This window comes from Phoenix dactylifera, chromosome 11 (assembly GCF_009389715.1).
Source record: "Phoenix dactylifera cultivar Barhee BC4 chromosome 11, palm_55x_up_171113_PBpolish2nd_filt_p, whole genome shotgun sequence".
NCBI classification, from domain to species: domain Eukaryota; kingdom Viridiplantae; phylum Streptophyta; class Magnoliopsida; order Arecales; family Arecaceae; genus Phoenix; species Phoenix dactylifera.
Window position 1 is genome coordinate 8,508,897 of NC_052402.1, and position 24,246 is coordinate 8,533,142.

The 24,246-nt window shown below is 36.7% G+C and overlaps 1 protein-coding gene across 2 annotated transcripts; it reads right to left on the reverse strand.

The window, feature by feature from the left end:
* On the reverse strand, window positions 1–23,657 carry LOC103706765 (peptidyl-prolyl cis-trans isomerase CYP59). 2 transcript variants are annotated; one of them, XM_008790976.4, is made up of 14 exons: window positions 23,176–23,657; window positions 22,770–22,874; window positions 21,588–21,705; window positions 18,756–18,806; window positions 18,573–18,670; window positions 15,215–15,314; window positions 11,101–11,220; window positions 10,928–11,005; window positions 10,664–10,710; window positions 10,522–10,577; window positions 6,944–6,984; window positions 4,728–4,836; window positions 806–938; window positions 1–678 (listed from the first exon to the last, which is right to left on the reverse strand). In XM_008790976.4, the coding sequence occupies exons 1-14, from the start codon at window positions 23,271–23,273 to the stop codon at window positions 198–200; spliced, it is 1,635 nt and encodes a 544-aa protein (XP_008789198.2). In that variant the 5' UTR covers window positions 23,274–23,657; the 3' UTR covers window positions 1–197. The 2 variants fall into 2 exon arrangements, with proteins under 2 accessions (XP_008789198.2, XP_026660329.2); XM_026804528.2 differs by lacking the exon at window positions 18,756–18,806.
* Between the last annotated feature and the right edge of the window lie 589 nt (window positions 23,658–24,246).

The window sequence follows — 24,246 nt, forward strand, 5'->3', positions numbered from 1 at the left end:
TAAAGAAAAAGATCAAGCTACTTAAACTTGCAAATATTAGGTCTTGTAGTATTCACATATGTTTTCTATCATAGAACACTAGCAAAATTTTTTTGCTTCAGGTCCTAACTTCACACAGCATTACACCATATTGCTGAAAAGATGACAGAAGACTAATCCAAACTCAAAACAAGAGCAGCTTAAATGAGCCTTTTCCCTCATTTTCTTCTTTCATCTCTCTGTCTTCTTTCCTTGTACGACTCATAGTCCTGGTCCCTACTTTTCCTATCATAGTATCTGTCATCTTTCCTATGTTTGTCACTGTCTTTGCTTCTCTTCTGATGCTCTCTCTCATCCTTCCTGTGCCAATCACCATCTGATCTATCATGTTCATGCCGTCCACTGCCAGAATTTCTGTTATCTCCATCATCACAATGCCTACTACTATCGTGCCGCCTACGATGCTCTTTATCTTCATATCTTAGATGCTCATAATGCCTCTTACTTCCTTGATTCCTCTCATATTCTCTAATACGTCTACTTCCATTCTCATCATGCCTCTGTCTCTCTGAGCCTTTCTTATCATAACCTCTTCCTGTAGAATGCTCATAATTATGATGGTCTGGCTTTCGTTTCTTCGTTCGTTCTTGCCCTCTGTGTTCACTATCCATATTATCTTCATCAAACAACATGTCATACCTGGCCAAAGATTTTTCAGCATGAGGACTTGGTTCCCACGCACAACAGAGAAAAAAACACACATATGCATGCACACCCTCCCCCCCCCCCCCCCCCAACACATACACACACAGAGAGAGAGAAAGACCTTTGATGATTATCTCCACCACGCTGCATGTTATCATCTTTCAGCACATACTTTGTACCTCTTTGTCTATCATCAGCTTCTTGATCACAATCCTGGGCAAAGTGATCAGGAGCACCACATTTGAAGCAGCCATCTGCACAATTATTTTCAGAAAGTCATACTAGACTGCAGCATTGTAGTTAGATGAGAGGTCAATTCAATCTTATGGGATGGTGGAACTCGCTTCTAATAGAAAGAAATATATAAGGTGAGGCAAGAGCTCATATGAATTCAAAAACTAGAACAGGCACTCAATATGCTAGAATCTCCTGTCAATGACAAAAGAAACAACAGCTAAAATTACTGATGTGAGAATCAAACATGTATAATTGCTAAATCTAAGCGGGAAAAAACTTGTTCCCACTTGTGATTGTTATGGCTGAAAATGAGTAGAATGAGCTAAGATTTCAATTGCTGAGACTCAGACTGCTATATAAGAGGTCAGGTGTTCAAGATTGGCCCAAGCTCGATCCAAGCTCAGCTACAAGTGTTTTAAGAGTCTGGCTCATTTGCCCATTTGAACCAGTCTGCTCTTAACCCAAGTTCAAGATTATACTGCTATCATGCTTGCTGCCTATTCAGACCTGGCTCATCTATAGGCTGAGGCTTAATATGTGACTTGACCTCTGTGCCTCTGTTGACTTCTAATCAGACAAACTTGAGAGCCCATTATGGGCCAAGCTTAAGCTGTCCATGAACAGCACACTTCATTTGCAGCATCAGCAATTGTGATTTTTCAAAACTTTTGTCTCGCTAATTGGATCTATAGATACCCATTTCTGACTGGTGGTGAAGTAGTGAAGTCCCCTTCCAAGACAGACAACAAATACACGTAAGGGGCAGGAAGATGCATCTCTTCAAAGTGGAGGATCAAGGGGCACCTGATCTAGATGATCCCAGCAGTTTCTGGTTTGCCTCAAGCAGTTTGTAGCTTACTAAGAAAAACAAGATTTACTGAGAGGCATATCAAAAATAAAAAATTTACATTTGTTCAAGCAACTCACTGTTTATTGATTAATAATACTACATATGGCATTGCTTACGTGGAGAAGAAAATAGATGTCAAATTATTAAAGATAATTATTTGAGATATATTAGAATGCCTGACATAAACAGTCATGGTCAGTTTAGTTTTTAAAAGATTTTTTTCCTTACTATTTAGAGTCCAGTTTTTTGGAAAAGATAGATAAGAATTAGTTGTGAATCGAAATTTTCTTTCCAGATTTGTAAGGAGGAGTCCAGTTCAAAATCTTTTATTTTTTTCCTCCATAATGTCTTATTTTCTTTCTCCCAAGATCACACGTTTTGGTCCTATTAAAACTCATATTAAAGATAGGTGAACATGGATGGTCATGTTTTCTTCACCACTTCTCAGAAGTTTGTTTTTTTAGCATGGAATAACAGAGTGAGTGAGAGAGAGAGAGAGTTTACAATTATAGAGTTTGACAAGTGACATACATGCAGAAAAAGCCACTTATGAGAAGTTACTTCAGGAGAAAACTACCATCAAAAGTTAAATATGAGACAACTACCAAAGAGTATGCATAGGACTCCTGATTAGAGAGTAGTTGTTGCTAAAAATAACTATCTAAAAGTATTTTTTTGCCGGACTTCATGGAAGAGACCACCAAGGAGGTTCTTTATGTTGGGAAAAAAAAAATTGTTGTCCCAACCAAGATGGGTTTGGTACCAACCAAACCAGCCTTGATACTGGATCATACCAATCAAGACAGCTGCTTGTCTGTTTCCTGTGTTTTCTTTCAAAAAAAGAATATGTCATCCCCATCAGTGCGGGCTTCATATCAGCTGTACTAGACTTGGTATCAGTTGATACTGATCAGGACAGCTGGTATGTCCCAATCCTGTGCTGTTCTCATGTCCCGACACTGGTACCAATACCGGTTTTGCTTTGGTGTAATACTATAACGATTGTATCATCTCATTCTACTGGTTTTTTAATCCACACTACTAAAGGCATGTTAGATGCATGTATAAGTTGCCAGTTGCACAATGAGCATGGGCCATGCAGATAGAAGAGAAGTCCTGCAACCAGGGAGCTTTTATCTCGCAATCCAAAAAAAATAGAGATAATAGATCCTTTTTGAAAGATCATTTGTAGCATTTCAAACTTTTAATAATTGTTTAGACACTGCTCCCCAATCAAAAAAGTCCTACTAATACCCCACTCCTCACAGGTAGCCCATGTTGGGTTTGTCCAAGGATTAAGCCATAAAAGCAGCCAAATAGGGTCTAAATGATATGCTTTTCCTAATAGTGTAGTTAAAAGATTAAAAGCGAGATTGGTTGCTAATGAACTTGCTTAATATCACAGTAACAATATCTCTTGCTACAAATCAACATTGACCTTAAACAAATTGAATGCCTAAATGTCATTCTCCAAGAAAATTTAGAAGATGAAATGTATACGGAATAATTACCAAAATATTTGCTTGGCGGGAATCAAATATTGTCCATAAGTTGAAGCTTATCTACGGATAGATTAGTATATAAAAGCCTCATGTTAGAAGTTTGAAGAAGCTCCAATACTATAGAAGGTAGGAGCATAAAGAAGCAGGCTGTTAAGGTTTTTTGCTGTATTTTGTTGATGATATATGTGACAGGAAGAGGGCAGGCTTTGATGCAGCAGTAAGGTTGTCAATTGTGACCTAGATATCACGGTTCGGAACATGGAAATAACTTCTTTGCACACTGGTAAGGCTACGTACACCAGACCTCCCCGGACCTTGTAATGGTGGAAGCTACCAAAATTTTATGCGTAGCAATAATATATTCCTTTTCTAGATAATCACTAATAGCTATACTTACCAATATATAAAATGATTTGGGTTTTAATGTATTGAAATTGCATGGAATTTTTTGATCTCCTTTTACTTGCAATGTTGATCCATAAATATAAATCCTTCCTATTCCCATAATTCATATATTTATTTGATAAAAAATCATAACTGTAGTGTTTTTTTAAAAAAAAAATTGGCTCGTCAATGAATCCATTGCCGCTACAAAATCATACTGTAATTTTGTTTCATGTAATGAATTAATTGGGTTTTTTTCTTTTAAAGTTTTCTATCATTCTGGTGTCCAGTTATTTTTTACAAGACCTCCCGTATAGTATCATCACCATAGTATAGTTTAACCACCAAGTTCGGGTTGGATTAGTGTGGTTCCTCTACGCTTCGAACACCAAAATAATGAACTTTAGCAAAAAAAACACCAAAATAATGAACCATAAATGAAGAAAAGCATGAGAGAAAAACATAGAGACCAGTAATTATCCAGCCCCAATTCTTGACTAGAAGGGACGCCAAAGGCCTCTACCCTTCCACCCCTTGGATCGATAGAGGGGGAGGGCAGAGCTTTTGGTTTTCTCATATTGTCAAATAGTTGAACAATGAAAATAGATGACAAGTGCCAGATTGAATTGATCAGGTCATGTAGGAACACAGTTCAAATCTTTCGATCTATTAGGATGCCTCGGTTGCATACATCACTACACTTTCACTTGACATTTATTGTAATGATAAATGGCCCGTCTCGTCGTGACCTTATCTTGGATTCTCAACATTTCTATCCTTCATCTCTTTGGTCGTAGAAAACCCGTCATTGTCTCGGCTGTGTAGGGTACTAGGACACGCTTTTATATATGTGATAGGTTTGATATGCAGATTTATTTGTCATTAGCAAACAATATCTCATGAAAGAAATATGCTTTTGAGATAGTCTTATAACTAATAGAAGGAAGAGAATCCATATATGAGTACTTCTAGTTTTTATAGTGGAAGAGCTTGTGCACATAATCCTAGACAATGGATAATGTTTAAATAACAATATCAAATCAAAATGACAGAAAGACCTTAAAGCTTACCTTTATTTGTATGACTCCTTTTACTATGCCTATATTGGCTCCATAATTTAGAAACACTTTGACTGAAATCCACATGTATCCTTCGATCATCAATTAAAGTATTGTCCATCTGTCATTATCACTCAATTGCGTCATGGAGGAGTCAGAAAAAAATCATGGTATACGATATATTATAAAGAAAACTTGCAAGAACACACTAAATTGTGCACTGAAGTTATTTTTAACTTTATCTAAGAACTTGACATTCACAATGCTGGTTGATAGGAAAAAGGGTGGTAGTTCAATGCCAACTTTACGGCAGGATATATGGATTACAAGAAAGCAAACTGTGAAATGAACCCTGATAGGATTATTTTGTCATGGTTATTTAAAATATAAAATTTATGCTTCTAGATATAATACATAATCTTCGATAAAGCTCTGGAGATCCTTCAACTAAGTTTTTGATACTTAAACAAAAAAGTTTAGCAATTAAAAACAATCTAATCTTATAAAACAAAACTTAGGATGTGTTACGGAATCTCATAAATAATTTTGCTATTGGAATATAATGTATCAAAGTTACATATTATCACAAATAGTAAATTGCACAAACTAAGTAAAAATTTCACACTTATCTTTGGTTTGCTTATCCTTCATACAATGGTACTTGATTTTTGCACAAAGTTTCATTTACAACATGTAGTATTTCCTTGGGCTAGGCTCTAAAACATCAGTATGCCTGGAAACTCATAAAGCAAGTATCAACATATGGTTGTCGGAACCCAGAACCATCATTTGCAAGAATACAAATGTAAACAAGCAATTAAAACTTTTCTTCCAAAGGTTGTACCAAAAATGGAGGCTACTTGCCTAGTTTGAACATAGAACAAAAAGGCGCCATTTTAGATATAACGGATGTTCCTTTTAAAATATTTTCCATAATTTATGTATAAATTGTTTGCTCAATCCATAAATGCTATTCCTAGTTGTCTATGGTAATTTTATCGTGAAAAATTGCTCAAAATGTGAACTAAGGAAAGAAACCATCCACATATGATTTCATGTTTTGTTCCTCTTTTCCAACATTTGTAAACTTAAACAAGACCCCTCTTTGTCAAGACCCTCCAACAAGGTTCGCAACATCAGACCAGAACCTATACTGATACCATGCTGGTACAATATTAGTACATCCGATACGGTGGTCAGTTCGGCCCTATACTGAGTCTTGGTTTAGTACCAGTACAGTATAATGCCTGGTAGGTGGCTGTACGCACCGATAAGGCGCGCCTACTCTCCATAGCTTATGTTGTATATAACCAAACCATCTTAACTAGTTCTCACTCACTTCATCTCTATCATTGCTGCTATTCACTAACTTAGTTTACCCTAGTTTTGAGATAGATCCACCTTAGTTCTAAAAGAGATCCACCCCTTAACTCACTTCATCACATTTTGTTCATTGCTGAACTCTTTGACTCGCACTATCAATCTGCTCATATAACAGTAACATTAATTTTGTTTAAAGTTCTACTAGCGTCCAGCAATCACATAATATTTTCAACTTCTCCATATAATTTCCCAAGGATAAGACCAAAGCAAAGCAAACAATGCATTTAGGACATGTCTCTTCTCTTGATTCTCACTGTGATTCGCCGTACCGGCTTGAACCAAGCGGTACGGGGCGTACTATATCGTATCTGTTCAGTACTGATACCTACCCAATACGGGAGACGTACTAACACTTGATATGCCAAAAAAGGCTCCATACCGTACCACCAATATAGTGCTAGTATAACACCGATACGAGGTCCAGTACTGAGACGGCAAACTTTGATTCTAACTATAACTTAGGTATTAATATGGATTGTGTCAAGGAACCGGCATGCTACACATTTTGTGCAATGTCTTATTACTCCATATTAACACATAATTTGATATAGGAGATAAATGCTTGTCATGGATGATACAGTTAACCCAATTATGTATTAAAATCACCAAATGTCTGGAGATTCGTTTTGAGTTATATTCACTAAAGACATCCCCTTTTGACTCAAGGAGAATACACTGATTGTTCATTTTGTATTTACAATTTCAGCTTGACTTCTAAACTCGACCAATTTTGCCAAAATTACTGTAGCAAGCCTCACATAAGATAACTAATAGTAACATTGGGAAATTTTGTTTTTTCTCCAATACTTAATTAAAGGCAACAACTTATAAGTGCTAAAACTCACCTTGAAATAGGCTCGCTCACATGCCTCTTTTGCCTCAAATTCTGAAAAAGGAAACAATATAGCATGTGGTTAAAATGAGATATTAACATTCAGAAGACAGGAATATATGAAAAAGAAATATCAATACACTATATCAAAGAGTAAGCCAATATTCAGCCAGTAATCACATACATGCACACATAAATCACCAAATAAAAAGTAATGTTTAATCTAATTAATTAAACTTATCCCATCCAAGGTTAGCAATTTCGGCATCGGACCTCGCACCGATACCATGCTCATACAATGTCAATACGCCTAGTATGTATCGGTTTAGCATACCGAGACTCGGTACAGGCTCGCATCGGTACCATGCTCATACAATGTCAATACGCCCAGTATGTGGATCTGTTTAGTGTACCAAGACTCAGTACACCCTCTATACCGTATCATGGTTCGGTACTGGTATAGTATAGTATGCCTGGTATGGGGCGGTATGCATTGGAACGGCGAACCTTAATCCCATCCTTTCAGGCGAGCTATATGGGTCCTTTTGCAGTCTGGTTCTAATTCTAGAAACATCCTCCTTCAGGACAAGCTGTTTCAAATTCCTAGAAACCTTCTACTTTACAGTGGTCGCACTATTGATGATAATGACAAGATGTAGATGATAAAAGCCTTACATCTAGCACTCCATAGAGACAGAGAGATAGACAGACAAAAAAAAACAAACATACACATACACAGAGTGAGAGAGAGACTAACATCAAACTTCATTAAAAACCAAAAGAACCCCTATAAGCACAGGCTAGACTCTCCTTAATCTTCAAGATAAATCCTCCTAAGAAATTTCTTGTTTACAGGACCTGAATCATCCTTCATTTGACATCACTTTATCTTCAGAGATTGTTTAGTTCATTTAATTTCAGACAGCAACTAATACTATGCACAGAGATACAACCCATGTTTGCTTACAAACTCTCCTGGATTTTTGCTATGAATTTTTCCAAATAAAAGCAGGTTGTGACTACCCCCAAAAAAGATGGAAAAGAAATTCTAGAAGACTTTCGGAGAAGCAAATACTGGTAATTATGCTTTTGTCTTCAATCAGATAAAAGGCCACAATTACTATCAACATTCACCTCTCAAAGATGGAAGACCCACATGGAGTGCCCATGCATGAGGGAAAAACAAATTTTGTTATATGCTTGGATCTATGGTGAAACAACTACATAGGGAGCAAATACAAAGGTGGCAGCCATGGGTGACAAATTATCATGATTCACAGTAATAGCTTAACTTATATGTAAGTGGCTTTACAAGCCATGACATAGTTGGTTCAGCAAAGAAGAATGAATTACTCCCTCAGTTAGGGAATCTCAAAATACTAGCAATACTCAAAGTGTACTTCTAATTTGCACACTCCTTGTGATATTTTATGTGCCCTGAAGAAGGTGAAGGCCTTTATAGTACGCAATAGCACTAAGTCAAACAAGGATGCAGAACTCTTTTTCTTTGGGTAATTATGCAGGAAACTATTACTTGGGTAGCAAGTAACATCTAGAAGGCTCATGCTTTTACTGTTTTTCTAAGGTCTGAAGCAAACTCTTTCCAAAAGATCAAAAAATGCTGTGTCAAGCTAAGGAATAGGATCTTAATGTAGAATTTAGCTTAAAAGCTACATTATGTCCTTTTTCAAAAAAGGAGAAAAAACTGAAACCAAATATTATTTTTTGAAGGAATAACTAGCATTGGTTTTAGAAATCAGAACTGGTTTTTCAAAAGAGAGTATAATAACAAAGCTGATATAAACATTATCCATCCTCTTTATTGTCAATTAGCACCATATGTCTCTTTAGTTGCCCTTCATTTGTTTGAAACCAGAGATTTTTCTCTTCAATCATCCTACATAATGCGCCCCAGATAATTTTTAGTTAAACATGTCAGATTTCATATAAATGATAAACAAATGAAAGAGAAGCCAGAGACAATTACCTTTGTTTTAAAAAATCACGATTCTAGCATATAGACAAAAACCATGGACTCCATCTTTGATGGAATAAGCTCAAAGTGGCAGAGATACAAGCTCATAACAAAGCATAGATATGAAAACTCAGGCTAGACAGAGCCCTTTTGGCTGAACTCTGGTGATTTTGCAGGCTTCCAGCATTATTCACATCCAGCCAGAAATATCTGATCAGATTACATTTATATTTGCAGCGGTTTTAATTAAAATTGCATGCCATAAACAAATGCCCAAGGTTTGGATGGAATTCAATTACTGAAAGGGCCTTCTGGATTTTCTTTTTGGTGGCTAAGAAAGCCAGAGCATGCACAACTATGTTAAAATGGTGTTCAAAAAGAACAACATCATAATCAGCCTAAGAAGCAAGGATGGTTCAAAACACAACCTGTGGTTGTATCCAATACATATTGAATGCGGATACAGCCCAGATACCTGTCGGATAACATAAGCATCCTGAATTTTTTATAATTAAAATATAACTCGAATACTCCTGGAATACGTTTGGATACTTCCAAGATACTCTTGGGATACATTTGGATACTTCCTAGATAATCCTGGGATACATCAAAATACTTCCTAGATACTCCCAGGATACATCTGGATACTTCCAAAATACTCTCGGGACACTTCTAAGGCATTTATTGATATATTGTGGATTACTATGCTTGAGTCAAGTGGGTCTTGAGCTTGGATTTGTATCCACACCCAATAACTTACAATAAGTTATTGACCACCCTCTTTCTCACCCATCCCTTGTTTTATTTTCTTACACATGTTTACTGGATTTGTTTTTATTATGTTAATTATTTATTGAATTTTCATTTTGTGAACTATCTCGGTATTATGATCTTGAATTTTTGTTACATGGTACTTTGTAAGAAAGCAATCATGCTTTTCGGATTTTTCATCCTATTTGTAAAAAAAACATTTATTTATTGTCATATTGTATATGTATCAATATATCCCGTTTTTTCAAGATTCATCATGTCAACAAATCTGTATCATGTTGTATCGATATCCTATAACCCATATCGGTATCCATGCTTCTAGTGATCAGCCTCAGCCAGGTTGAAGAAAAATCAGAAGTAGTAGGCCCTCTGGAAATTGAACCAGTGTTCGTTAACTAAGTCATGCATCCAAATTTATCAATAAGAAATAATGGGTCCAAGGAAAGAGGGACAGCTGGACTCCAGTTGACAACTAATCAAATGTCAGCCATCAGCAAATGACTGATGGATCACATAGACCAAACTTAGAGGTTGACTAAGCATGATAGATAATTCTATCATTCTCTATTACAACGACCTTGAGGAACAAGTGATGAGTGCAATGAATATAGCGACCGCTTAGAGTAAAAGTACTACCTGCAATAGAACCATGCTAATTCATCGTATGTAAAAGTAATTCATATTTTATAAAATCAGCACCAATAAAGCACTTCTTTTGCAAACAAGTCAGATTGTATTCCTTCACAATCTAGAGGGTTACTTCATTACAATACCACAAAATCTTTTGTTGTAGCACCTAACAACTACAAGTTACAAAAATTACTAAAGGGAGGGAAAAAACTTACCAATGAAAGCATAGCATAAGCTATCTCCTGTCTTATAATCACGAATTATCTCAGCTCTGCAAGCAGAAATACATGAATTTTACAGAAAAGAACCAAAAATGAGTTGCAGCTAAGGATTTGAATATCCAAAAAGTACACTTACGATGTAACATTTCCAAAACGTGAAAAGATCGTGTACAAATCTTCATCCTGCATTAGATTAAAGCATAATTAGACATCATTTAGAAGTAACAATTTAACAATAGAAATGGAAGAAAAAGTTCAGAAATATTTCAATATATCGAGTCAGACTGAGAGGACTGATGGATTTGGTAATTTTTCACGTAGGATTGCCCTATATAACACAACACAGAGTAATGCCTATCCTCAGGAAATATTTCTGAAGAAGAAGAAGAAGATCACTAACTTGTGTAACTGGGTTAAGTTTACAAACAAATAGCACATTATCTGGTGGCCTTATATCAGCATCTGGAATGTCTCCTATCTGCAAGCACAAAATGTAACGTAATTAAGGCAATAATTAACATTAGCTGCATCTATTTAAACATGAAATTGTGGAACCTGGGTAGCAGTTCTTACACTTTCAAGAATAGCTGCATTTGTATGTGACTCTTTAGAACGAATCGCCTCCTCGAGCTCTTCAGGGGCTAATGTATCATCCAAGGGAACCCAGTTATCCTCCAACCGCTCCTCAGCTATCTATGTGTTTCCAATGCAAAAGAGGTTTATTTGATGGGTATGTTCATCAATGATTTCATAAAAATTATGCATCACTCCAAATGCACAAAAAAATATCCAAGTGACATGATACTAGGCATGTGGTTTATGCAACATAACAGTATTATCAGAACCAGAAGAAACTTGCTTCATAAGTATCAACACACATGAGGAAGAAAACAAAATTCAGGGAATTCTTGCAAGCACCGGTCCCATAGTGCACGTATTTATTTCATGATTTTTTATTGTTGCATACTTTTTATTCCAGCCTCCATGGGACACAAATTATGTCCAAATAGACCCAAATAAATGATCATTATAGCATAATTTACAGTACCCCAAGGAAGGAGTTCAGAATTCTTGCAATGACGATATTGGAGAGCACTCCCTCTTTAGGCTTTGCAAAAACACTTACCATCGAAATCCTATAAACTATGAGGCCCGAGCAGATAAAAGAAAATTTAGCATTATCTCTTGACACCAAGAAAACAAGATCTAACGAGTACTGGGAGCTGAGAATGAAATGTTGACAGAAGGTTCGTTCAGTGAAGAACAAACTTTTCTTCTTGATCCTAGAAGGCTACAGCATATATCAAAAAGAAACCATAGAAAAATTTTAAATATCTTCCTCACATATCTGTTGGCTCTTATTGATGCAGCCTGGAGATACTTGACCCTATGGTTGGGCGATCCTAGCCTAATTATGCCAAGTCTTATGATCAAAAGCCTCCTAGGACCAACGTGAGGGACTTGGAAGCACCAAAGGAGCCACACGAGCCAAACCCTGATCTAAAGGCAAGACTCTTGGTATCCGATGACAAAGTTTGTATCGACAGAAACCAACCAATGGCACGGGACTTACCATCAAAAGAAGACCAGCCCTAGTCGGAGTCAAGTTGATCCGATGGCATATCACTGTCAGCAAGAATCTGATAGCAAACAGGCCATTGTCCGATTCAATTTGATGGCAGGAGGCCTTCTATGAAGCCCCTTGGAGTCATCCAGTTAGAGTCCAACTCTACCACATCCGACAATGTATACTAATGGCACCAAGTCACGGTCCAAAATCCAAGTGTTCGAGTCCTATCTAGACAAGGAACCCCAGAACAAGATGGCCGCCATATTACCATCAGAATCAATCTGATTATAGCCTAACTGTCACTCGATCCATTCAATCGATGCTCTCCTCACCGTCGGAAGGATTTTGCTTCTAGACTTACCCTTAAGGCGAGGTTACTTGTTTTAGTTGCTTTAGAACTCCATTGTTTCAAGTTTTAGTTGAACTTTGAGAGACATACTCATCCCTTTCAATGTATCAGACCCCAAAGTAACGTCCGCAATATCAGGACCATGTACCATATCGGTACAATGTCGGTTTGGTACGGTACGGTACACCCTTGTATCAAAAATAACTCTCTGACCATATTTCTCAATATTATCTTGGTACACCTCGGTATGGGACTTGTACCGACTTGAAATTAAGTTTCATACAGATTGGAAACTCATACGGTATAGTACACCCCGTACCGAGCGGTATGGTACACCCCGTATCGGGAGGTATGGCAGGCCATGCCCCAAAGCCCATAAATACCCCCATGTACCCTTGTGTTTTACACATCAATGAAGCTAGTTTTCTCTGAAGTACATCCTTAACTCATGGCCGCTTCAAAATCCTTTTTGCATGGTGGATTCAGTGCAAGATCCGATGGATTCCGAAGCAAAGCTTGGTAGATTCTAGGGATAGCAACATGGTCATTGGAGGAGTCCTTGGTCATGGTGTGCTTTAAAGGAGCTTGGCAGATTCCGACAATGATGAGGCCTTATTAATAGGAAGTAAAGAGCTGCTACTTATCCTTAGCCTTTTGGTACATGGTTATCTTTCTACCTTTACTTACCAAAGTTAATTGCTTTCTTCTAGACTTAGTTTAATTTCTTGCTTAGATAGTTTGATATTCTGCTATGTCACTCTGATGCTCACGCTAGGCCCCCCAGCTTGCATCACATATGCATGATTTACTTGGTTTTGTACATGATTTCTCTCTTTCTATACTCCAACAAAACAGTTAAAAGACCAACTTAACAAGGCACTATCTCCTCCTGAGAAAACAAAGAGAAATTCAACTAGTGCTATGCCAAAATTACGCTTGGTCATGCTTGCCATAGGTATGTTTTAAATAATTTCACATGACACTAAAGTTGCACAAGCAAGTAGAAAAGCTACTCGCACTAATGATTTTATGCTGTAAAGCCACAAGGACAGAAAAGCTTGTGCTCATGTTTAAACAAGTGCATAGAAGTTTCCAAAATTGCAATTTATAAATTCAGAGATTCAAATATGAACCTTATTATGTCGAATATTAACGTTTTAGGCATTCTATGAGACTATGACATATTTTGTACTATATGTTACAGCCTGACCAAAAAGCTTAAGCTAGTAGGTGGATGACTCAAGAGCATATGACACTACTTAGTCCCCAACCTATCTGATTTGGACTATTTCTTAACACCCCATCTCATGTGTAGATCCCGAAGAGGAAGGAAAACATGAGAGGGGTGACATGCAGATTAATGAGTGCGGAGGCATCAGCAGGCAAAGGATAGGTGGCTCTGATATCATGTTAAAATCAGACCCAAAAGCTTAATCTGATAGGTGGATGGGCCCATGAGTATATGAGACCAATTAGAGTCCCTTACCTATCTAATATGGGACTATTCCCTAATGCTATACATTCTAAGCAGTTAAGTCAACTAGAGTCCCTAACCTATTCCATGTGGGACTATTCCTCAACACTATACATTCTAAGCAGTTAGGTCTATTCATTGCTTACATTTTCTGATAAGCGGTGCCCAAAACATAAACCTGGACTTATTTTCAAAAGTACAGAGTTCAACCCAAGATCTCAAGGTTAGAAGCTTATTATCATAATAGCAAAAAAGTTTGACCAACTTGCCTTTATAAAACTTAGACCATTCCCTTTCAGACAAAACTTTGAACTTTTCAGATGTTCACCGATATAATCAATGAAAAAAACACCAATCAACCCCTTCCCTAGACAGCACAGGGCTAGCCCACACACACACACACACCCAAAAAAAAAACTCCAATCTTGGAGTTTTGATGCAGCCTTATGCGACAACAGGGCTGTGTTGAAGACTTTATTGCACTGAACTAAACTTTAAGTTTCACATTAACAGATTTCAGCTGTAGGTTACAGCAATATACCGCCAAAAAGAGCAAAACATTCTGTTAGAAAGGGGGGTGAGCAAGAAGATGGAGAGACTTAGAGATTTATGGATGAAAAGGAGAAGAGAGCGGCAACAGCCCATAGAAAGAATAGCACCAAAATCGTTTAAAAGAATCATAAAAACATAAAAATTCAGGCCACTATTTGTATATACCAATCCTTCAGAAATCTTAAAAAGGACTCCAAACTTACCCATAAACACTTATCATGGTCCCTAGGACTATATAAAACATTTGACTCATAATATGACTCTTAATTCCACTCAATCAAAAAATTCTCAATTTCCTAAGCATGATCACTTTTAGATTCCAAATTCTGACTAAAATCAAGCAATTATAAGCCTACTAGGACTATCTAAATGTCATTATATATCCAATAAATAAATCAAAATTCTTTTTTTTCCTCAGAATCAAGTTACAGTACATCTTTTATTTTTCTTTACCTAATCCTTACACATATTCTTATATTAGATTATTTTTAACAATAGTGCTTAAATCTAAGCTTTATAGAGATCTGAAAGTAATGAACTCCGCAGTATCTGAATGAAGTAATGAACATTTACATTATCAATTGAAAAACAGTATGCAAAAGAAAAATGTAATCGAATGAAATGTGATTGTTAACAAAGAACTAGGACCTAACAAATGAACTAGCATTCTTAGAGACAAGATAATGTCAAGATCTTATAGGCCCCAGGCTATTAATCAAACTGGTAGTAATATTCAAGTTACCTCATCATGTGGTTTTCCCTCCGGAGATTTCTCAGGAATAAATTCTGCCAGCTGACGTGGATCATCAAAAGGATCATCCAAAATATATGTATGTTTGATCCTGTTGATGGAGAACAAAGCAGGCAATGTCAATAAAAGAAGGGGGGAGAGAGATGCAAGGTTACCACGTAAGCGCTCATTCAGTGAATTGTTTCAAAGCAGTACATAAAAATAAATAAAAAAACATTACCCAGTTATGTTCCTGGCAATTTGGAGTCCCGTTTCAAAGCAGTACGTATTACTTAAAAAACTACAAAATAATTGCTTCTTGTTTTATGAAAAAACCCTTCAGATATGATTTCTAAGATCTTTCTAGAAAGTAGCAAGACAGATTTTATCAACATGAAATAGCGACCTACAGGTAATCACAAAAGATGATCGAGATCAAGCTTCAGCAAACCAGATGGTACATTTCAGCTAGATGTTGCCAAGACGGATCACAACTAGCATGGTATTTATATACAAATTAGAACTGGCCCATCATGGAAAGGCCAGCCAGCTCAGGCTGCTTTAGGCTATTGAAAATTATGGCGTGTATAACTGGTGTATGCTTCTTTCTGTTCAAGAACAAAATGTTATTCTCCTATGTGCCATAAATTAAATGATAATGATAAGCATAGTGCTGTATGTTGACAGTTTTCTCATATGTTATACCAACAGCAGGTCCCTAACATTTTCCAGTGGCATACCATACAGATTTTCAGCTATATTGTCATTTTCACATTGACATTACCAAGGAAACTGATGGTAATATCCTTATGCTTATAATAATTTCTTGTTCATATCCTCAGGACCTTCAGATGTTCTTACCAATTAGTATGTTTGCAAGAAAATGTTCCAGTGATCCTTTTTCAAAGAATTTCTTGCTCGGGATCGATGTAAGGCATTGGAGAAAACCTGTTTCCAGCAAAATCAAGAGTCTAGACCTTCAGTTTCTTTCAGAAAATTAAGCATGCCAGAAACTATTGGTCTCACATCCATGCATGAACACATTCTTAATAGTAAATTTCCAAAGGTTTTCCTTTTTAAAAATTAAAATTTTATGTTAAGTGGGACTCAATAAAAAGTTAAATCAAGAATTGAAAGGAGAGTTTTAAAATGAATTTGCACCAACCGATGTTTAGTCTATGCATCCTTTCATATATAGATTTTGGGATAATGAAGGTATTAAAGAGATGTTGGTTAGTTATGAATTTTATGTATGTGTGTGTCTATATATACATTACAGACATTTATGCATACATATATATAAGAGCCTACATACACAGATATTTGTGTCTGTATCACTTCCCCTTGGCAAGTTACAATTGGAGGCCTCCTTGGTATAAGCAACTTGATTCACCTTCCAAAATTACATTAATGAAGACCCCAGTCATCATCCTCAAGGTCTAAACAAGAACTATAGCCCAAACTTCTTGCATAACTCATGTAGGTAGGCCCAGATGCCAGTAGATTGAGCAATTATAATACTCTCCAATGGTGTTACTGGAAGGACTAAGATCTGCCAAAGACATACCAAAATTGATCGTGCAACTCAAAATCAAATGTATCTAATCTCAGTTCAGGAGCCCATTTTTTGCATTTTACAAATAAATTTTCACTCACAGTCCCAAGCAAAATTCAGAACAACAGTAACAAACCACAAAATTGTATTTGTTATAATTGTCTTAGTGTAAAGGTCAATTGATTCGATCTTTCATCAGAAAAAAACATTTTCCTTCCAAGTGACACAATTTAACTGTTCGTAAGATCAAATTCCATAAAACTTTTCCAAAGTCTAACAAAATGGACCCCGTACCATCCATTAAAGACATCATAGATATATGAGGAACTCCAAGGTAGATCAAGCGGCCAAAGAAGTGAGACTAGATAATTGGTCAATCATTCCTCCTCCTCCCGCATAGACTGTTATGTACCAGTCTTAGAATACAAGATGCTGCCAACCAACAAAGACTTCCACTCTAGGTGGAGTCCACCCACTCCAAATGAAAAGTTATAGGATTTGGCATCAGAATCATGATGCAATAAACCAAAAGGATTCAAAGCCTATATCCCCCACGACAAAGATTTTTTCGACCCTCATGAAGAAGAACAGATTAAAATGCCCATTTCTTCATTCCCTTATAATAATCTTTCTAAACTTGTTATATAATAACATGACTCTTACTCACAGCATTCCCAATCAAAAGATTACTTAAAAATCTTTCTATTACCACCTCCACAAACAATAAAATCTTTTAACTGAACATGTATATTGCTTATTAGCAGAAGAAGCATTGTCTTTTCCCTTGTAATGATTTCCACCCAAAAGGACAGCATAATTCTATTTTTTCTTCTTTTTTTTTCCTTTTTTGCTTGAAACAAAGATGGGGCATCCTACTGCCTTTTCATTAAGTGCATAAAAAAGGAGTACAGATTGCTAGAAGGGCAGCAAGAAAAATTACAACCTGGCTCAGAGGACAGGTGAGAAAGAGAAACACGCACAGAGAAGCCAGATTAGGATGGGGGGGAGAAAGAGCCAACATCCTAGGGGCAAGAGAGGTGTGACAGTAACAACCCATCCAGAAAGACCAGTTCTAGTTTCTGCTTGTCCTCATGCTAGCTTATCATTCACTCAGGGTTAGAGTTGGCATACCACTACATGTCATGAAGCCTTCATAACATCATGCCTTTCCCCAGAGAATAAATTGACATCCCTCCACTTTATACTCAACTGCAGATGGCATAAGATCCATTTTCAATCATGTCTAACATTTCCACAGGAATTAAGAAGTTGCAGAAGTTAGGTATACTTACTTTTTCTGGTTTATTAGCAATACTTATTGTATGTGACATCTAAACTCATTCAATTTAAAACACATCAACACATATTTCCAGTCTTGCTAAAGCTAGGAAGATCAAACTAAAATACGAATAAGCCTATGATTCGAATTCTAGACCTGAATAAATTTACATGCATACTTAGAAACCTCCCATGATGAGATTCTGTCAGTTTAAAATTCAGATCTGATCTTAAATTCTGTTACCTTCCAAATGTGGTGTCCTCTAAAAACATATCAGTCTTCAAAATAGGACTCATGTAAAATATGAATTCAGGTCTCTCCATCAATACTTCTTGTAACCTTTCTAAGGCATCAAAGTAGTAAGGAGTCAAAGACCTTGCCACAGTACCTACTTAATTAAGATAAATCAGTCATTATTACTCCTAATAATCCACATAAATTTAAAAGACTGGAGATTCAATTGGTGCTGTAATTTCATAAATAGGCAAAAAAAAAAATCCAACAGTACAATCAAAATAAATAAGATGAAAACAAACCTAATGTCTTTAAATGGTCTGCCTTGATCATCAACATATGCTTCATTTATCTTTGCCAATGTGTCCAAGCCTTCTTTTTCTTCAACAATACCAAATACCTGCATCAATGAAGTAAATATGTTTCGCTCAAGATCACTGTTTGGCCCATGAAATCACAAGAAAATTGATCATAAGAAGACTCACTGTGTGTTTTTCATCAAGATAGTCAAGGTCATCACGTAGTGTGAAGTAAAACTGCAGAGAGAGAGAGCAGATGACTATTTTCTTACAACATCTGAAAATGTTACTAGTAAAGGAAAAATCAAAACTCTGATCTCAGCTCTGTAAAAAATAATCAATATTCACATGTTTATAATAACATTCCTGGAATGAAAACCAGCACCAGCTTTATATAAAGCACTCTCATCTTGTTTGGCCTAATATACATTGTTGACCCATTTCCTAACAACTTAAGCTTTTGGAGTTAATAGGTTAGTTAACATGGTAGAAGAGCTCACGTTTAATGGAGGAAATGAATTCGAATCCCTCTAACTTAAGCATGTAACTATAAGATTGCTTCATTGTGATATTGAGGTCATAGGTTTGAAACACGGAAACAGCCTCTCCACATGCGGGGTAGGGCAATGTACATCTAACCCCCTCGCCCCCCCCCCCCCTTCTTCAAGATCCCGCAACAGCGGGAGCCTCATGCACTGGGTCGCCCTTCTTATATATTTATTACAGTTGTACCCCAGCATTGTTACCTAGATGCAGGACACAGTGTCAAATGTCTTTAAGAATTCGACACGACAATCATTAAAAATCTAGACATGATGATACAGCAACATGCATGCTGCATGCATGTATGCATGTATAATACAATATAAGAATATATATTATTTGAATAATGTTGTATTGAAAAAACAGGCTAAACACCAAAGTTACATAGCAACATTAATGCAGCTGTAATTTCTTCTCAAAAAGCTGTGCTGCTACTGCTACAATGACAGCTAACAGGTAAGCATTAAAAGCTGCTACAAAAAGAGAAAGGTGGGAGGAAGATTGGACAGCTCAGGCTTTGACTACTGACTAGTGAGAGATGTAAAATAAAAAAGAAAAGACAATAGAAAAAACAATCTTCAATAAGAATTCTCTTTTAAAAATTTATATAGATATATGTAACTCTTCTATCTTACTGACTGCCAGTACATGACACTATGCATGCTGCCAGTGTACAGAGGAATTTGGATGTTGCACATCATCTGTGTAACTTTGTGTGAAGTTTCTATGTTACTAAAGCATTTCTGCAAAAGGAAGATTAGTAGCATTGTTTGTGGGGGGGCGGGGGGTGCAAGAGGATAAGATATTGATGTTCCCTGAAGAAAAAGAAAAAGAACAAAGAAGAGTAAGAGATGAAGGAGACAGGAGAGGAAAAAAAAATTGAAAACGCCGATGACAAAGTCAGGGAGCAAAGAGAAGTTACTTACATGCCCTATATCTCCTTCTGTTCTTCCTTTCTGCTTTCCATTTTTTATTTTAGATGATAGAGATGTAGAAGAGAGGAGAGAAAAAAAAATTCTCGAAGAAGCTGATGATAAATGCATGAAGCAAAGAGAAGTAAATTAGATGCCCTAATTCTTCTTCTACTCTTCCTTTAAAGTTTCCTTTTCTTTCTTTTTCTTTTTGTTTTTCTATTTTCCCTTTTCATGGACTTGTTGGTAACAATGCACCATAGCCATATCATATCCTACTTTTTCAAGATTTAATGTATCAGCATATCCGTATCATGTCGTATATATATATATATATATCCCTCATTATTATGCTCCATAGCTCTCACTAGACCTCATACACACCTGAAATCTTTCCACTATTTACTCCAGCAAGGTCCTATCATGGAATCCAAATATTCCAGTACATAAATCTGTTGCAAGCTACTTGACCTTGAATGCATCTCAGCCAAGCATGTTCACTCCAACAATCTTAAAGGAAAATTTGATATGGTGAAAGCCTAGATACACGCCTTCATATTGATCAAATCACCAAAAGAAAGTAAGCCTTAAACAGATAACTGGCAAACTCTCTCCCTCCCCCTCTCTCTCTCTCTCCATATATATATATAATCAAGAGAGAACCAAACCTACAAATTAGATCCAAGCTCACCTTCACCAATTTACTATTTACAATGAGATAAGAAGATGTAATACCCAGGTGATTGTTTGGAGGAAAGAAAGAAAATCCAATAACATGTTATTTCTATCATGGTACTATTGTACTGTTGTATTTAATTTTATATGAATCATTTTAAGGTAGTTCATTAAGTCACACCAGGCTTGTCTTCCCCAGATGTAGTTTGCTAGTTAAGTTAGCTGAATTTTTTTTGTTTAACATACAATGTGCCTCTTAAATCTTCTCTTTCATTTCATGCAATGTAGATCATCATGATTCCACAAAAATATTTATTCCTACTTGCCTCACTAGAAGGTACTAAGGACATATTACTAGACCTCAATTATGAGGTGCACATGCTATAAAAACTTTAATGGTCTGCCCATTAGATGATATACACTCTTCCTAAAAAAACAACAATTACATGATGCAAATTAATATGCCATATCATCAAATAGCCAACCATTAATCAGATGATACAATTCTATTGCTTTTTCCTTACTTAGATTTTACACTGATATGCTTTTATCTTCTATAATAACTACTTTGCTTGATCAGGTGAATGTTTGATCCAACTTCCTCAACCATGCCCCTATGAAATTGGAGGAAAGATTTTGCTAAGGTACCTTCACAACTTCCAGACATTTCACTTTACTGAACTTATACCAGGTAAGTTGCAAGCATATTTCCTACTAGTTAAATGGGGGTTCAGATAGGTTTAAAATGTCAGCACAACAAAAGAAAAATTTTACAGAATAGATCCCTCCCAAAACAAGAAATTATATCTTAAAAATTTTAAGCAGTTTCTATAGAAACACATAAATTTAAAAAACAAAAAAAATGGTGTGCAGAAAGATAATAGCATACCTGGGAAGCATTAAGATTCTCTCCAGCACTAGCCATAGCTACAGTTCCAGTTTTAGAATGTTTCAGATCTGGATGGATTTCATCCTCAAAAAAGCGTGCCTGCTCACCATACAGAAATCTAAAAGTACAACACCAATGGTAAGACAAATATCCAATCACAAAAATTCTCATAAAGTTCTGACAGAGAGATAACATAGGTATACACGTATCTAGGCAGATAAAATACATAGCTTAGGTGGACACATAGCTAGATAGGTAAAGACCTCTACACTGACTCAAACAGAAGAAACTACAACTGATATGATTTATTGCTACTAGTAGAACAAGTAAGTGTGACAGCTAAAGAGATCAAATGTGGTTGAATATTATCATATCTAGAACTATTTCCGCAAATAATGACAGACAGCAACCTGCAAAAGTTGCTGTTGAAATTAAAGGATCATTATGTATAACAGAAAATAAGATGAAATGAACAATATGAGATCTAGAAGGGGCTCCAACTAGGGAAACATGCAAACAAAGGAATCAAACATTCGGTTCATTCAGGCCTGACCATGAATTGTCCCAAAACAAAACATAACGGATGGTAATTAAAGAAAGTCAAATCCAGAATCTGATGGACAGCTAAGATGAGATGAAGACTTGGACATAGAAAGACCAGCTTAACACATGGGATAAAAGCAATAAAAACATAAAGGTGGCAGCTGATGATGGATCCAAGGATGCATTGCAAGCCATGCAATGTCATGTCCTAGCAAAATTTCCAGCTTGCTGCTTGCACAAAATTTTGATGACACATGCGGACAGAATAGTTATTTCTTGGAGAAGTTAACAGTTTGTTTTGTTGATGCATATTAGTTATTTCTTCTAAGATGCAGCTGTAATGCATATTAGTAGATGCAGTAACTGGACTTCCAGAAGAACTATTATACATCGCACACCCTTGATATTAGTATATGACTATACATAGATCCCCAGCAACCCTGGGCAATCTCAGCAACAGTCTAATTGTAGCCCTTTAATGACAAATCTGAAAGCAAATTTTATAACAAAACTAGGAGAATATAAACTCATCACATAATCGCAGCAATTCCCCAGCAAAAAGCATGTATACCAATACTAATTTAGTGATAATTTACAGTCTAACAACACTAATGCAGAAGTGAGGAGAAAAATACTAACTTGTACACTGAATCACCTCCGGTCCCAGTCCCCGTGCGGTCTCCAGTCTGTGCCAAGAAGTCCTTCTCCACCTTGTGAAACAGGCATCCATTGTAATACTTCATCCTGCACGCACCCACCCAACAACAACAAGACCCCAAAATAAACAAAAATAAAAATAAAAAAATAGACTCATCAACCAAATTACAAAAAGGGTGCCAAACATATCAAAAGCTTAAAGATGGAAGCACAAAGAATGTAAAAACTGGATGACTACATGGTCGAAGAAAAACAGTGCTTTTCTTCGTGTGATTGGAGACGGTTTCCTTCGGATTTGGAAGAATCCATGATGAGAATTTGATGTGCGAGATCAAAAATGAGACCAAAGATCTAAGAACTGAAAGAGAGAAAGGGAGACGAGGAGTACTTGCAGAGCTTGAGGAAGTTCTTAGTGGTGAGGGGGCAGCGATCGGTGTGGAGATCCACCACGATGTCTCCCAGGCTCGTCACGACGAGGACCGACATCTCTTCGATTTCTTCGACTTCTTCTTACTCGCGTCGTATCACCTCCCTCCTTTCGGTAGAGGCTTCGAAGCCCAAGAGCACTTCCCTACCCCCGACCGTGCCCTAATTCTATTTCCCCGCTTCGCTCGCGCGCCCTCTCTCGAAGATCACCGGACAGAAGAGAAAAAAAAAACAAAATAAGAAAAGCTCGGGACCCGCAGGATCGAATTGTTTCGGCCCCAAAATGTTTTGCTTTCGTATCTATAAAGACAAACAAATGGCTGAATCTCTAACCCTAGCTCTGACGCATCTCCCGAACCAAATTTATAATTAAGTTTTTAATTTCTCACCATTAATTATTTTAGTGTCTTTTCATCATTTTTATGGAAAAACAGACAGATCCTTCTCATGTCTCCTTTCCTATATGATTCTGTTTTAGAACATGTGGATTAATGGAGAGATCTGCTTCAAAGTTCGCACCTTGATACATGGTCTTTTTTTTCTTTTCTTTTCCCTTTTTTTTTACCAACTTCTCACTACATGTGGCCGTGAGTATGCTCGGAATAGTCTTTAGTTACAAAGTGTTATGAAAGAAGAAAAAATTTATCGGTTAAGATATGATTTCACTGTCCCTAAGAATAGATCGCACCGCTCTGAAAATGAATCTCGATGTAGCAGCGACACCATCGAACAGCCCAGAACCGCTCAGGAACATAGAAAATAGAGAGAGTATGAAGAGAAGGAAGATAAGATTTTTCGATTTGAAAAGAGAAGGAAGAGGTGTTTATAAAAAAACACAATATTTAAATTCAAAAAACTAAAAATCGGGCTCAACTCCTGCGGGGTCCCCTCCTGTGTGCAATGATCGAGCGCGACGCACCTAATTAACATGTTTTCGGATCAGATCTGCTAATTTTGCCTTGGCTCGTGCGCGTATAAACTACTTACTTTCTTTGCTTCCCCAAGTTAAAAGGTTGAAGACTATATAAAGATC

Bases quoted from the DNA above. Each gene is read 5' to 3' on its own strand.
- LOC103706765 (XM_008790976.4), bottom strand. From the start codon at position 23,273: ATGTCGGTCCTCGTCGTGACGAGCCTGGGAGACATCGTGGTGGATCTC. The intron at 18,807-21,587 runs GTATGCTATTAT...CTCTCTCTGCAG, and splicing joins AGAATCTTAATGCTTCCCAG to TTTTACTTCACACTACGTGA. The intron at 10,578-10,663 runs GTAAGTGTACTT...TTCTGCTTGCAG, and splicing joins CGTTTTGGAAATGTTACATC to AGCTGAGATAATTCGTGATT.